This window comes from Aquarana catesbeiana, linkage group LG03, assembly GCF_042186555.1.
Source record: "Aquarana catesbeiana isolate 2022-GZ linkage group LG03, ASM4218655v1, whole genome shotgun sequence".
NCBI classification, from domain to species: domain Eukaryota; kingdom Metazoa; phylum Chordata; class Amphibia; order Anura; family Ranidae; genus Aquarana; species Aquarana catesbeiana.
In genome coordinates, this window is record NC_133326.1 from 94,505,167 (window position 1) to 94,519,520 (window position 14,354).

The following is a 14,354-nucleotide window of genomic DNA, read 5'->3' on the forward strand; positions in this document are numbered from 1 at the left end:
CGGCCGTGATTACACGTTCTACTCAACCCCTCACGGGAAATATGCGCGGTTAGATTATCTCTTTATATCCCAACCTGATCTTCCTGTTCTAGCAGAAGCCTGTATTGGCTCACAATCTATATCGGACCACGCACCAATAGCATTAACGTTAGACTTGACGAAATTACCACCAAAATCCCAGACATGGAGACTTAACTCCTCTATAATCTCAGATCCCACCCATTTATCTAAACTCAGGGAGTCTTTGAAAGATTTCTTTGATCACAAAAACACACCGGGGACGGACCCACTGATGATTTGGGAGGCCCATAAGTGCACATTGAGGGGGGAACTGATTTCGATAGGCGTCCGACGGAAAAAAGAAAGGGAGATTAAAATCCTAATTGATCGCATTCACAAGCTAGAATCGCTACACAAACAGTCCCTTTCGGTAGAGACCGCCTCTGAGCTGTTAGATACCAGAAAGCATCTGCAGAAACTTTTTGACACAAAGGCCAAACGTTTCTTGTTTTTCAAGAAAAAGATCTACTATGAGGAGGGTAACAAACCTGGTAAGACATTGGCAAGGGCAATACGAGTACACACTCAGAGTAATAATATTCTGTGCATTAAATGGAAAAATGGCATGATGGATGTTTCCACGGAGGAGATTGCAAAACATTTCCACGCATTTTACACTGATCTCTACAATTTACCGCAACAGCACAAACAGTCAGGAATGACAGGGAACAGGTCACAGGTTATACGAGACTACTTAGACAAGAGTGGTCTCCCTTCCCTTGATACTATAGAAGCTAACACTCTTGAATGCCCAAAAGACACGACTGAAATTAGGCTATTAAAAATCTGAAATTAGGTAAAAGTCCTGGACCAGACGGGTATACAGCTATTTATTATAAAACGTTCGTAGACTTACTGACTGACCCCATGGCGGCGGCCTTGAACTCCTTGTCTGTTCCCAGGGATTTGACACCAGACTTACTCTCAGCTTACATAAAGGTCATACCGAAAGCGGGTAAGGACCCTTCTGACTGTGCCAGCTATCGTCCTATATCCTTGCTGAATTTGGATGTAAACATTTTCGCCAACTGAGACCCTTCTTGCAAAAAGTAATTGGTCCGGAGCAGGTCGGCTTTATGCCTGACCGCGAGGCCAAAGACAATGTCATCAAAGCCCTGTTACTAATTCACAAAACTAGTTTCAGCGACACAGAGGGCCTTCTCCTGTCCACAGATGCGGAGAAGGCTTTCGATCGAGTGGCATGGGACTACATGATGGCCACCTGTAGACATGTTGGACTGGGCTCAAGGATGATGGCATGGATTTCAGTCTTTATCAAAATCCCACAGCAAGATTAAAAAAAAACGGCACTCTGAACGGGTTCATATTGCGAATGGCACAAGACAGGGATGTCCTTTGTCCCCTCTCTTATTCATATTATCCTTGGAGCCATTCATCAGACAGATTAATGCAAACCCCTTGGTAAGAGGACTGCAGGTGGGCGATTGGGAGTTAAAGGTAGCCGCTTATGCTGCCTGGGCCACATATCACTCTCCCCAACCTAATAAGAGCCTTTGAACATTATGGTTATGTGTCTCCAATTTAAAGATAAATTACTCTAAATCAGAAGCTATGAATTTATCTCTCTCGAACAACTCACTTACCTCAGTGATGGAGAACTCCCCTTTCAAATGGGACCATAACAGACTGCAATAGTTAGGAGTGAATTTAACTCCACAGGTTTCTCATCAATTTACAAACAAAATTTCCCCCACTACTAAAAAGCATAGACAGTGACTTACGCAAATGGCACACAGGAACCTTTTCGTGGTTTGGTAGGGCGGCCATTATCAAAATGGCTGTCCTGCCTAGGCTTCTATATTTAATGCGTACACTGACGATCAAATTACCAGCCAACATGTTTCGGATTTTAAGAGCAATGTTTTTGAAATTCATCTGGGCACATAAAAAACCTAGAATCAAATACGAAACCCTAATGAGAGTGAAGGTGTCTGGGGGATTAGGAGTACCCAACTTAAAAGACTACTATAGAGCCTCGCACTTAGCGAGGATCATAGATTGGCATTGCCATTGAGACATTAAAGACTGGGTGAAGCTAGAAATGGAGCTTAACTCTATTCCACTCACTTTTGCCCCCTGGCGGCAATAGACCTCCTACCCCGATGACCTAAAACAACACCCTTTAACAGGAATCACTTTGAAACTGATTCATGAACTACCTAAAAGCACAGGGATCACATCCGCACTACGCCCATTAACCCCTCTGAGGGACAATCCGGAATTCGTTGCAGGGGTGGGTAATTCTCATCTTAAATCGCCTCTCAATGATAGACCACTCTTGGCAGTTGACTGTTGTCAACAGGCCAAAATAAAAGATTTTCAGGCTCTAAAACAGAATGACAACGTGACTAACTTACCCTTCTGGACTTACCTACAAGTTAGAAGCTATATTAGCAGCAATCACAAGGTAGGAGACTTCTCCAGACCTTTGACGGAATTTGAGTCGGTGTGCCACATAGGCGATCCGGTCAGTAGAACAACCTCAATTATTTATGCATGGCTACAGGATGCAAAGGCTCCCTTGGATGACAGACTCAGAAGGCGGTGGTCTGATATCTTACAGGTAAACATAACTCCTAAACAATGGAAGAACGCGTGCATTTTATCGCACAAGTGCTCCACCAGCTCCAAAGTGCAAGAAACAGCTTACAAACTGCTGACTCAATGGTATATAACACCAGTGAAACTAAATAAGTGGTATCCCCAGGCATCAGACCACTGCTGGAGATGCAGGGGCGATAGTGATTCTTTGTTACATATCTGGTGGCAATGCCCCATGATTGCCCATTATTGGGACGCAGTTCGAGAACTTATCAAATCGATTACAGAGACGACTCTAGTCCTTGATGCAGCATGCTGTTTATTGCACATCTCAAGCTGGTCTTCAAAGAAATACAAGTGTTCTCTCACAAGACACCTGTTGAATGCTGCCAAATCTCTCATTCCAATTCATTGGAAATCACATCAGGTACCAACAGTAGCTGATGGCTGCACAGGGTCGCAGAATTCTATGAAATGGAAGACACCCTGGCCCAAGCAAATGAACAGGTCAAAAGTTTTCATGAAACTTGGCGTCCTTGGAATGTTTTTAAATATTCCAAAGCTTTCACTGACATTATCAATGCCCAGACTCCAGATCCAGCTTAGTGCTGGATCTTGTGTAAGTGTAACTGGATAGAGTTGCACTGGATCAGTATGGCTGGACAACGTGGATGGTTCCCATCTGCACTCATTCAGATTAAAAATTGGTCATAAACTCTACCTCTTTCTCTTCCCTACTGTTTTCCTCTCTTTCTTTCTTTGATTTAGCTAACAAATCATAGGGGCAAATTTACCAACCCACATATGGAATGAATAGGAATAGACAAGGTGAACTGTGACAGAAAAGGTTTATTAATCTTGAGATAGCATTATAATAATGGTCATAACTGACTGTACAGAATCTACTTTTATGTTTTGTTCTACACAATATATATATATAGATAAGATGTAACCTCAGGTCAATTTATTGCTACTTATGTATGGATGCATGTTTCCACTTTGATATATCTGATTTGTACTGTCTCTACAACTTCTAAATAAACCTTTTGATGGAAAAAAAAAAGAATCAAAATCTCAGATGAACACAAGCAGAAACAGCAATCAGGAATAGCGCGTGTGTTCCTTCAACCACAGGTTGAAAGTGGCTGTAAACCCCCTGACCTATTTTGTACATATAGGTAAACCTATAATAAGGCTTACCTGTATGTACTGAAAATATCTCCTAAATGTGCGCCATTTAGGAGATATTCGCCTTGTAGTGCGCCAATGATGTCACCTGTGCATGCACAGTAAAGAAACGGCCCTCCATGCACAGTCACAGAGCCGGAGTCCATGGCCCCGGAAGGAAGAGGGGTGAAGATGGATTCTTCCAGCAGCAGGGACATCGTGGACATCGTGGACATCGCGGGCGTTGTTTGCAGGTAAGTGCCACATACTAGGCTAGTATATGATGCATACTAGCCCTTTATGCTTTTTACTTTGCAGTGAATAAAGAGGAAGTAAAACCCATTTGGGTTTACTTCCACGTAAAGGAAAGAAAATTGCTGAAATCCCCCATCAACACATTCAGTGTTGATGTAGGAATCCCTCTTGCAGAGCTATTGTATTCTGACAGCAGGATGTTTCCCAGCTGTCACAATACAATGATCACTGCTATAGTTGCCGGCACTGATCACACTAAAAAAAAACCTGACATGCTGGTTGTACTGAAGTTGATGGATGAATCCATTTCAGTACAACCAGCCTGCCCAATGACAGATCAAAATTTGGATGGTTCCTACTGAACCAGACGAATTTCGATCCGTCAATGGACGGCTTTAGAGTGCACCAGAATTTGTGCAAGATTTGCATCTCTCTGTGTGTTCAGCTGGCTTCCTCCTTTATTGCAGTTACTGCGTCTTGCTATGGAATAGTAAGACTGGCTAGCCACAGTCCTACAATAACAAACCTTGGGCGTTTTCATTGGCCAGGCTGAAATGACATAAAATTGTACAGTGAGCTGTGTAAAGTGCGGACAGGCAAGTAAGAAACTTTAATGGAGAAGAGACGTAGCATGTTCCTTCTGTTCACAATTTTTTTTTAAATTTTTAAATACAGTACTTTAATACAATTCACTTTAATTATTCAAACTAATGTTTTAAAATAGAATGTACATTAGTGGCTACTCAAAATTTCAGAAGAATAGAAATTTCTATTAAGCCACTCATTTTTTAGATTTATGCCATTTGATTTTTTTATATACTTTAACTTAAATGCCCATTGCAATGTGGTTTGCCTATAAAACAGCATGTTAATTTGTGCACAGCATATAGAAATATTCAGCTTGTAAAGCCCCATTCCTAGAGAATGAAATACATTTATGTCAATTCCAGAGGGTCATGAAGAAAGTAAAAGGGAATTCATCACATATGCTTTAACACACAATTAAATCTTCTGAGACACCACTGTGAGCCTTTGGGCTGCCCTGAGCTACATCTTGCAGTATCCAATGGCCTCTGTGTGGTGACATCTGGGAAACAGTTCCAGACATGAACCAGCAAATGGTTTCATTACTCATTACTGAAGGCCTCTTACCTTCTTTTCTAGGAGCTCAATAGACATTCACTCATTTGCATGATCAAGACATTTTCTCAAAGGCAAGACAAATATCTTTATTGTCAGATTAGGCATGCTCTTGAATGAGTACAGTTACTCAACTCTGGTTATAACATTTCATGCTACTTAGCAGCCCTTCTTCAAAAGCCCTTTAAATCTTAATGGCACTGGAAATCCCTGAGAGAAAACAGTCAACAGTTCACATCCCCACTAGAACAGGAACTCCACTGAGCAATCACATGGAAAGCTTAGTTATCTTACACTATATTGAGAGCTCTTTTACCTTAACCTTTACATCTCAGCAGGAGGTACCCTTACTGAATCGGGAAAACCATTCTACCAATTAAAAAACAGAATCTCTGGTAGTATACTACAATGATAAAGGTTAATTTCCTCTTCTGGATGATTGTTATTGAGACTTTTTTTCAATAAGACAAAGCAAAAAAAAAAAGATGCAACAACCCACAGTAACACATCTGCACTCATCTCATGTTCTTCTGAATAATATTTATGAAAGGTCAAAATTTAATTTATTGCAAGGACTTCAGGCAACACTCCAGTTTTTCTGCCTGGCTCATTCAGTCTTCAGATTTAAGCATGTCAAGCCTGGTGGTGCCATCATTGCCATCCACAGATAGAGTTTCAGCTGATTCAACAAGAAGCAACTGAAATTTCATCTGTGTATGGCCAGCTTTAAGCAACAGAAAAAGAACAGACTATTACCCTAATTTACATTTAGAGGAATATCACTTACCTAAGTAGTTATTGCTTTTTGCCATCTCTGTAACATTAATTTTCGTGGCTCCTTCAGGAATTTCCACAATTTTATGATAACCAACCTTCGTTAAAATATGCTTGAAGACTCCTGATACAACTTTACATGCTGTATTATCTCCGCCACAGACTCCACACTTGTCAACCACTTTGTCAGATCCCAGGAAATCATCACAGCCAATCATCTGTAAAAAAATACAAATATATATTTGCTTGTCAATCTATTTTTTTTTTATATAGAAACACAAATTCTGAATACCAATGACCAAAACTAAATTTCCTGTTATCAATTGCTCCAGGGCATTCTTGTGGGAAATTTTAATTAAAGTTGGATCATGTCAAACTTTTTTCCTCTCTTCAGTTTTAAAACACCTCTGCCACTTTTCCTATTCAGGGAAAAGTAACGGGTTCTCTTGTAAGAACAATCATCCACACATGAATGCTTACTTTCCTGCCACTTCTATGAACCAAAAGTCCACACTCTATCTAAGCTCCATGTCAGATGGAGCCGGAGCCTACAAAGGAGTAATTTTTCTTCCTGCTATCACATGGCAGCAGAGATTGGCCACTCATGCTCAAGCGCTGCATCTAAGGAAGAGGTCATACATGCTACTCTACACCTAGAAGGTTCAGATATATAAAATCGCAGCAACAGAGTTGCAGGATAGAGAAGTGAGAGTGAATATCAGCAAGTGGAAAGCTATGTTCCCAATGAAAGGATTACACATGAGTGCTTATGCTGGTCACCAGGAAAGGAAGCAGGAGGTTTTAATTTTTTCCAACTTTACTCAAAACTAAAATGTTTAAGCCATCTTAACCTTTTCACATCTAGAAAAAATTGTGCCAATGTTTTTAGATTTTCAAATAAAAATGTTACCAAGTAATTCTGAATAATGTGATAAAATATAATAAATAAACAAAATTGTGATACTGATAAGTACAGGATAAGCAGGGAGGTCTTAAAGTGAGCTTGCGGCTTTTCCCTTCATGAACAATTTCAATTGCCTACATTCTCTACATTTTATCTTTGTGTTTATTGAGCTGTACACTGTTTTGAAGAAAATAGGAAGAATGTGCATCTCCATGTAAAACAAAAGTGATATCCCCTTAATTCATATTCAAGGATTAACAAAGTCAAAAAATTAAAGGACTTTGTGGGCATATAATGAGAGAGAGAATCAGTAAAAAAGTATAACTTTTATTACAACATAGTTAAAAAATGTATAAACAACATACAAACAACACCCTGTATGGACACAGTTACCCAATAACGCAAGCGCAGCTTCAAGTCGCATAAAAAATTGCTGCAAAAATCGCAGTAAAGTTGCACGACTTTGGGGTTGCAGTGGTGGAGACCTAGCCTTAGTGACATATGTGATCTTCATGCATCCAATGTAGTATGGAATATGACCACTTATATCAAACTATTGATTTGCGCAATTTACCAGTATTTTTTTATTGGGATTTTAATATGTTATAAATGAATCACACATTGTGGAGGGTAGTTTACATCTAGGTTTGCATTATCACCTTGGCTTTTAAGCCGTTCTATACCAATTAAGGTAGTTTCTTCTGCCATACACAGTGCAATCAAGCAAGATCACGATCTGCGGACCGGTTTATTAGATTGTGACAAATGTGATGTAGATAGTGTTCAATATATAATGTTTAAATATATCCTTGCTTGAATATAGGAGGTATGCTTGGATTTTTTAAATGCTCATATTAATTATAGAATGCACTATAGCCCTTATGAGAATATAGGATAGCTTGAGAGTGTAGCTGTATGGGTGATGAGAGCCGCTCAACAGCAAAATTAACATACGATAGGGGGTTAATGTCCATCTTTCCGCATGTGTATAAAAGGTTGGGAGCTGTGCTGTGTGGCCACACCCTCTGATGAAAGCAATGAGGAAACTAGTCAGGGCCTGATCACGCAGCAACCCACACTACTGAATCATGCTGTCGGCTCTCCAGTTTGCCTCACCCGGAAACACAGCTGTAGAGGTATAGAGGTATATTAGGAGGGAGCGACTTCATCATTATAATTCTATTTATGCTTTTAACATATGTTTTTATTGCAAGTGTACATATATGAGGAGTTACTGAATAAACCTTTTTGGAAAATTGGATTATGCTATGTGCACCCTTTTTTTCTGCTTGTAACGACCAATATATAGATGGAAAGATGCAGTGATTGCTGATTATAGCCACCTGACATCCATACATCTACCCACCAATATTGGATGAAGATTCACAGAGCCTTGCTGACAACAACACACCCAAAGATATGCAGTATATCCAGTAATATCTGGTAAGTGAACTTCCTTTGGGGGATTGTCATACAAGTGTCGCGGAGATGGTTAATCGTCTGGATTAATGTATTCTTAATTGTTTTCTTCTGGAGTGGATCACCTTTAATCTCTTTTTTGAATTTTTGCTTCCTATTTTATCAAAAGTGGACTGTGCATCAAGTCTAAAGACTCTTGGATTTTATAAGCGCTGTTAGGGTTTTAAATATTTATATTTGGACACATTTTTTGACCCAATAATGCAGTTATAGAGGACTGGACCTACGGTACAAAGATTAATTTAACACTGTATCAAGGTAAAAGAAAAATTTCTGATCCAGTAATGTCTCCAAAAATTTGCTCGTCGACGCGTTTCACTAAATATTAGCTTCCTCAGGATAGATACTGGGTAGGTGTTGTTAAATTTGTGGCTCAAGGTGTGGGAGAACTTGACCAAACTGACAAACAGCCAAAAAAAATAGATTGTATATGTGTGTCTAAAGTAGTGGGATACACCTATATCATGTGGTCTATAGTAGATACCACTGGTATATAATAGCCATGTACAGGTAATTGAGTATAAATCATACACAGCGGTAAGTGATCACAAATTCCCACTATAAGCGTGTTCAATACAATATCAATAGTACCAAGAGATGGCCCATGGATACCGGACCAAGTTATTAAATGGATATGAACATAGTCCCCTTAAGTATAGAGGCGAATGTAATATCTGAATGTGTAAAAGCTGCATTTATCACATAGGGGCAGACCTTTTGTTGGGGCTCAAGTTGGCATTGCCGCATACATAGGGGAAAATGTGCCCCTTTTGGTGCTACACCCCTGTGGATGGCTTTCCTTGCCGTGTGAATTAATTCAGCATTATTGGCACACTGAGGACAGTATTTCCTCTGGATCTTTTAAAAATAACAGGTAACAACAAAAAAGAATTGTGATTAGAAGCATGAGAAAGGCATCTTCAGCAGCTGCAAGGCTAGAAATGAATACATCTATTGTCCTGGGTAATGTCAGTGATTCTTCACATCAGTTGTTATGAATCGCCAAGGTATTTGCAAAGGTAAATGCACCCAATTAGCTGTGAAAAAGATACTGGCTTTGCTCACTGGATGCACAATCAATTTAAAAGCAAAAAAGAGAGAATTCTTTAACTTGGCTCAAGGTGAAGATAACACTTAGTTCATCTAGCTGTTTATCCCATATGGTATTAAAAGCTCCCAATCACAATACAGGAACATTAGAGTATTGTCCTACTAATTATATCGCTTCCTGCTTCTTGAGCTATACTAAAAATTAGGTAATATATCTATATATTCCTGGTAATAACAATGAAACTCAATGTTTTCATTAATGAACACAAAGAAGCCTTGTGGCTCTAATGTCAAATTAACTCCAATAAGTTAGTTATTTATTCTATAACAAAAAGGGGTGTCCCTCTTGAGTACTATAGGATAACACTTAGTTTAAGCGGAATGTGCATTACATTACACACCAAAGCAAGGTTGGTATAAATTAACAATGCTTATCATTGCTGTAGAATATTTAAAAGATTACAGACCTTTATCACTGTAATAAAAGTTATACAGTAAGTATTAGGCAATAACCTGTAATTTATCTGCAGGGTATCATAAAAATATAGCAACATGAAGCTGACTTTATAGATTAACTAGTTTAATGTCAACATCCTTTTAAATAAAATCGTACATGTAATCCCTAACTGACTGCTATTTAGTTTGTTTAAAAAAATAGGATCACTTATAAAAGAAGCCCATTTATACTTACCTTTCCGGTAGTCCTCGTCTTGAAGTGCCGTTGTTTCACTGTTTCCTGGCCACTGCAGGTATTACACTTTTTCCAGTGGGTCAATTACCTGTTCCTCCAGCTGCACACAGTGGTTCTTGTCCTCAGGCTTGTACTGTACATGTAGTGACATACAAGTCAAAGGAAAGAACAACTGCGTGTGGCAGGAGGAGCATGTATTCACACTCTCTGAAGTGTAGAATACCTAGAATGGTTGGGGAACAGTGAAGTAGTGATATTGCAAGAAATAAGCATACATGGTCTTTTACAGGGCTGGTTTCTCTTATCCTTTTTTATAAAAACAGTTTTTGCATTTTTTCATCCTAGATATGCATATCGGAACAACTAATTTCCTTCAGTCTCTTTGCAGCTTCTTCCTGTCTACATGCATGCACTCCAGTAACTGCTGTACATCATTTCTATATTATCCCCAAGGGAGGCTTGCCTGATGGTGACAACAGTAGAACATACCTGTGCTATGTGTGTCAGCACACTCGCTTGTAGACACCATTGGAAGAGCATGTAGCAGGAGAACAATTTGGGGAAAGTAGGGACAGGATGAGGAACGGCAGGAAGTAAGCACTGCAAGGTGCAGGTGAAATGGCCATTGGGGTGTACACACTTGCAGGAACAATGCGGGAACGTTGCTTTTAATGTAGCACTATGCACTCTATTGAAACTGGCTTGCTGTGCTGCCTTTTCCTTCTGCATTTCATCAACATGCTATCCCCAGATTTGCTGTTCCTTCACTCTGCTTCACTTATGCTTGCATGTTCACCCTCCAGCTCTACCTGATGACAAAGGGAGCTGGAGGCTGAGCTTGAGCAGACAGGGAAAGGTGGGAAACTGGCCAGGGAAGCTTGGGACACTGGAAAAAAAGGGTCCAGGATAAGGAGAATAAAAAGAAAAAAAATCTGCGCTATGGCCTAAAAAACCCAAAAGCAGCTACCACAATTTTGTAGCACAAAACAGTCCTCAGGGAGAATGTACTGGAATTGAAGGAAGTACAAAGAAGGGCAACAAAGCTAATAAAGGGTCTGGAGGTTATTAGGTATGAGGAAAGGTTGCAAGTACTGAACTTATTCTCTCTGGAGAAGAGACGCGTGAGAGGGGATATGATTTCAATTTATAAATACCGTAATGGTGACCCCACAATAGGGATAAAACTTTGTTGCAGAAGGGATTTTAACAAGACACGTGGCCACTCAATAAAATTAGAAGAAAAGAGGTTTAACCTTAAACTGCGTAGAGGGTTCTTTACTGTAAGAGCGGTAAGGATGTGGAATTCCCTTTCACAGGTGGTGGTCTCAGCGGGGAGCATCGATAGTTTCAAAAAACTATTAGATAAGCACCTGAACGACCACAACATACAGGGATATACAATGTAATACTGACATATAATCACACACATAGGTTGGACTTGATGGACTTGTGTCTTTTTTCAACCTCACTTACTATATAACTATGTAATTATAACCACAAGTAGGAAACCAAAAAGTGCAGCACTATGTGTAAATATTGAACCTCAGTTCCTTTGTGTACAGAAACTTCTGCTGTGTGACAATCATCACAAAAATCTAAAAATTGAAAAGATTGTATACAATAGAAAAGAGCAAGTGAATATCATAGTGAAATTAAAAAAGTGCACAAAATAAATATTTGCAGGGTCCATAGAGGTATATGAGCAATTAAAACATCAATCCTCAATACTTCAAATATATTTGGAAAGTCCAAGAGTAAGGAAGTCCCCTCAGCCAGATTGGTCACACGCAGAACCACGCATGGGTGATCCAACCAGCGGCCAACTTGGAACCTGGCGGACAGACTTTTTTTATGAATGCTGTTAGCATTATCTACATTCATTTGTAAGTGCATCGGCTTAATAAAATGTACTTCCTTTATATGGATCTTCATTATGGGGAATGTTTTCTCTTTTTTTGTGGTATGATGTTTGGCTTTTAACACATACACCACGTTTATGAGTTGGCGTTCTTGGAGGTGGTATTCTTGGGAGACAGTCCGGAGGTTCTATGCTCAGAAGAGGATCTAGAGAAAAGCTGTGGGGATGTAAGAGCCCCTGGGAATGGTTCTAGGCTCCTTTTGACCACTGTAATATAGCGGTCCTCTCGTTCTGGTAAACTCCTGCTTGTCTCACTTGGGTGGTGTGGTGCACATGAGATCCGGTATTTGGAAACTTTTTTTCACCTTTTTGATTACTCTGGCTGAGAGGACTTCCTTACTCTTGGACTTTCCGATAATATTTGAAGTATTGAGGATTGATGTTTTAACCACTCATATTTCTCTATGGACTTTTTCTATATGAAGTTCAGTTGCTATTTTCTGTTGTATGAATTCTTTTGCATTTTATTTTTTTTTAAGATTGTCACACAGCAGATGTTTCTGCACACAAAGAACTGAGGTTCAGGATTTACACACAGCGCTGCACTTTTTGGTTTTGAGGAAAAGGAAAGCAGAAGGCAGCAGGAAGTGGTGTGGGAGGCCAGGGCCAAAGTAGGAGAAAGCAGGGCCTATTCTGCTAGATGAGTAAAAAAAGAGAAGAGGAGAGATGGGAGGAAGAGCAAGCTGTGGGTGTGGTCTACTACTGATCAATGCCGATATATGACTCTGGATACACCAATACTCACATTGCCTCCATTTTGCACATGATTTACATCCATCTCTGCTTAGGATCACTCTTTTGTACTGACACCAACTTATCATTTTAATATTTGCATATCTACTCCCAAGCTCCAGCTCACTGATTACATCAGGGCTGAGGGGATCTTGACAGGAGTACTGAGACAAGGTTCTGTGGTGTTTTCAGGAAGCTATGTACAGCACCCTGCCAGCTCCTCCGACCAGTATTAAATTGAGACCCAATATTGGCATCACTGGGTCCAAAATAGTGTATGCAATGAAAATGGAAAGGTTTTATTTAAAATTTTTAAAAAAGAAAGAAAGAGAGAAAGAAAGAAACAAAGATACACCATCTTCCACAGGGTATAGTTTGTCCTGTGTATGTATATTTGTCCTACCAGAAGCATGATTGACGTTTACCTAAATTGCCAGTAAAGTGTTTGCACATACATATGACTTTTGTTCCTACAGAAACAGATGTTATAATGTCATTAAAACCACATCACTAAAACCTGTCTGTATATGCTGTATTACATGCTGTTCATACTCACTGTCCCTTCCTCCTTCTCTGTATCTCCGCGGCAGCCTGATATTGTGCAGATCAGCTATATATTGGCATATTTACTGAGCATGCTCCAAATTCAGTTTCTTTCTAAGCTGCTTATTTCCTTCTTTTTCTTATCTGTGCAGCCCATATCATTTTAGAGTCACATGTGGGCGTATACACTCTGTACACATGACATCTCCTTCCCTCCCTCCTACTCTATACACTATGGGGGTGGGATATTCCATGTTGATTGATGGAGGCTTCACATCCCTGTAATTCCTACCACATACAAAAACAATAGACACAGGCTGAAGGAAAGTTAAACAGGTTGTGATTGGCAGAACCTCACCCTAGATAGCCCACACCATGCTTTTGCACAAAAATAATAAATATTTGAGTTCAAATACTTTTAAATGTAAATTCCTACATTTATTTTTTTTTTTAATTATTACATTATTTTAATTTTATTATATTTTAGCTCATTTACAAATGATTACATTACAAAAAAAAACTATTAAAAAAAAAGAAACTGTAAAATTCATACACGCCACAATAAAAAGAAACTATACCAGACACATAGACAAGTGTGTATCCTATAACCCTGTTCAATTATCATAGCAACCATATTTATTCCCTAAAAAGGAGGAAAGGGACAACAGGAGAGGTGTGGTCTCCTGGATTTCAATGTATATGATCCAGATAATCTTCATCAAAAAAAATCTAGTGACTACCAGGCCCTTTATTTTTTTTTTTAATAATCAGATTTGTACTTACCTGCTCTGTGCAATTCCATTCCAATCCCAAACCTCCTCTTCTCAGGTCCCCCACCAGAGCCCCCCCCTCTTCTTGGTGTGCCACCACAGGAAGCCACTTCCAATCATGGCACACCTGCATGCTTAATCCCGAGCCATACTGCCTGTGCCCATTGACACAGATGGTTCTGCTCGTCCTTGCCCCCCACTCCTTCGTTACAGAATTTGACTGACAGCAGTGGAAATTAATGGCTCCAATGGCCTGTGAGTGGGAGAGCAGAGGAGAGAGCCACTGTAGATGGGCACAGCTCTGGATCG

At 39.7% G+C, this 14,354-nt stretch overlaps 1 protein-coding gene across 2 annotated transcripts in view; it reads right to left on the reverse strand.

Moving 5' to 3' along the window:
• The window catches only part of THSD4 (thrombospondin type 1 domain containing 4), a 1,111,101-nt gene that overhangs the window by 173,563 nt on the left and 923,184 nt on the right, over positions 1 to 14,354 (reverse strand). For both annotated transcript variants that reach the window (XM_073618833.1, XM_073618835.1), the window contains one exon: positions 5,972 to 6,176. In XM_073618833.1, the coding sequence (XP_073474934.1) occupies positions 5,972 to 6,176 (205 nt within the window). The remainder of the gene's footprint in view (positions 1 to 5,971; positions 6,177 to 14,354) is intronic.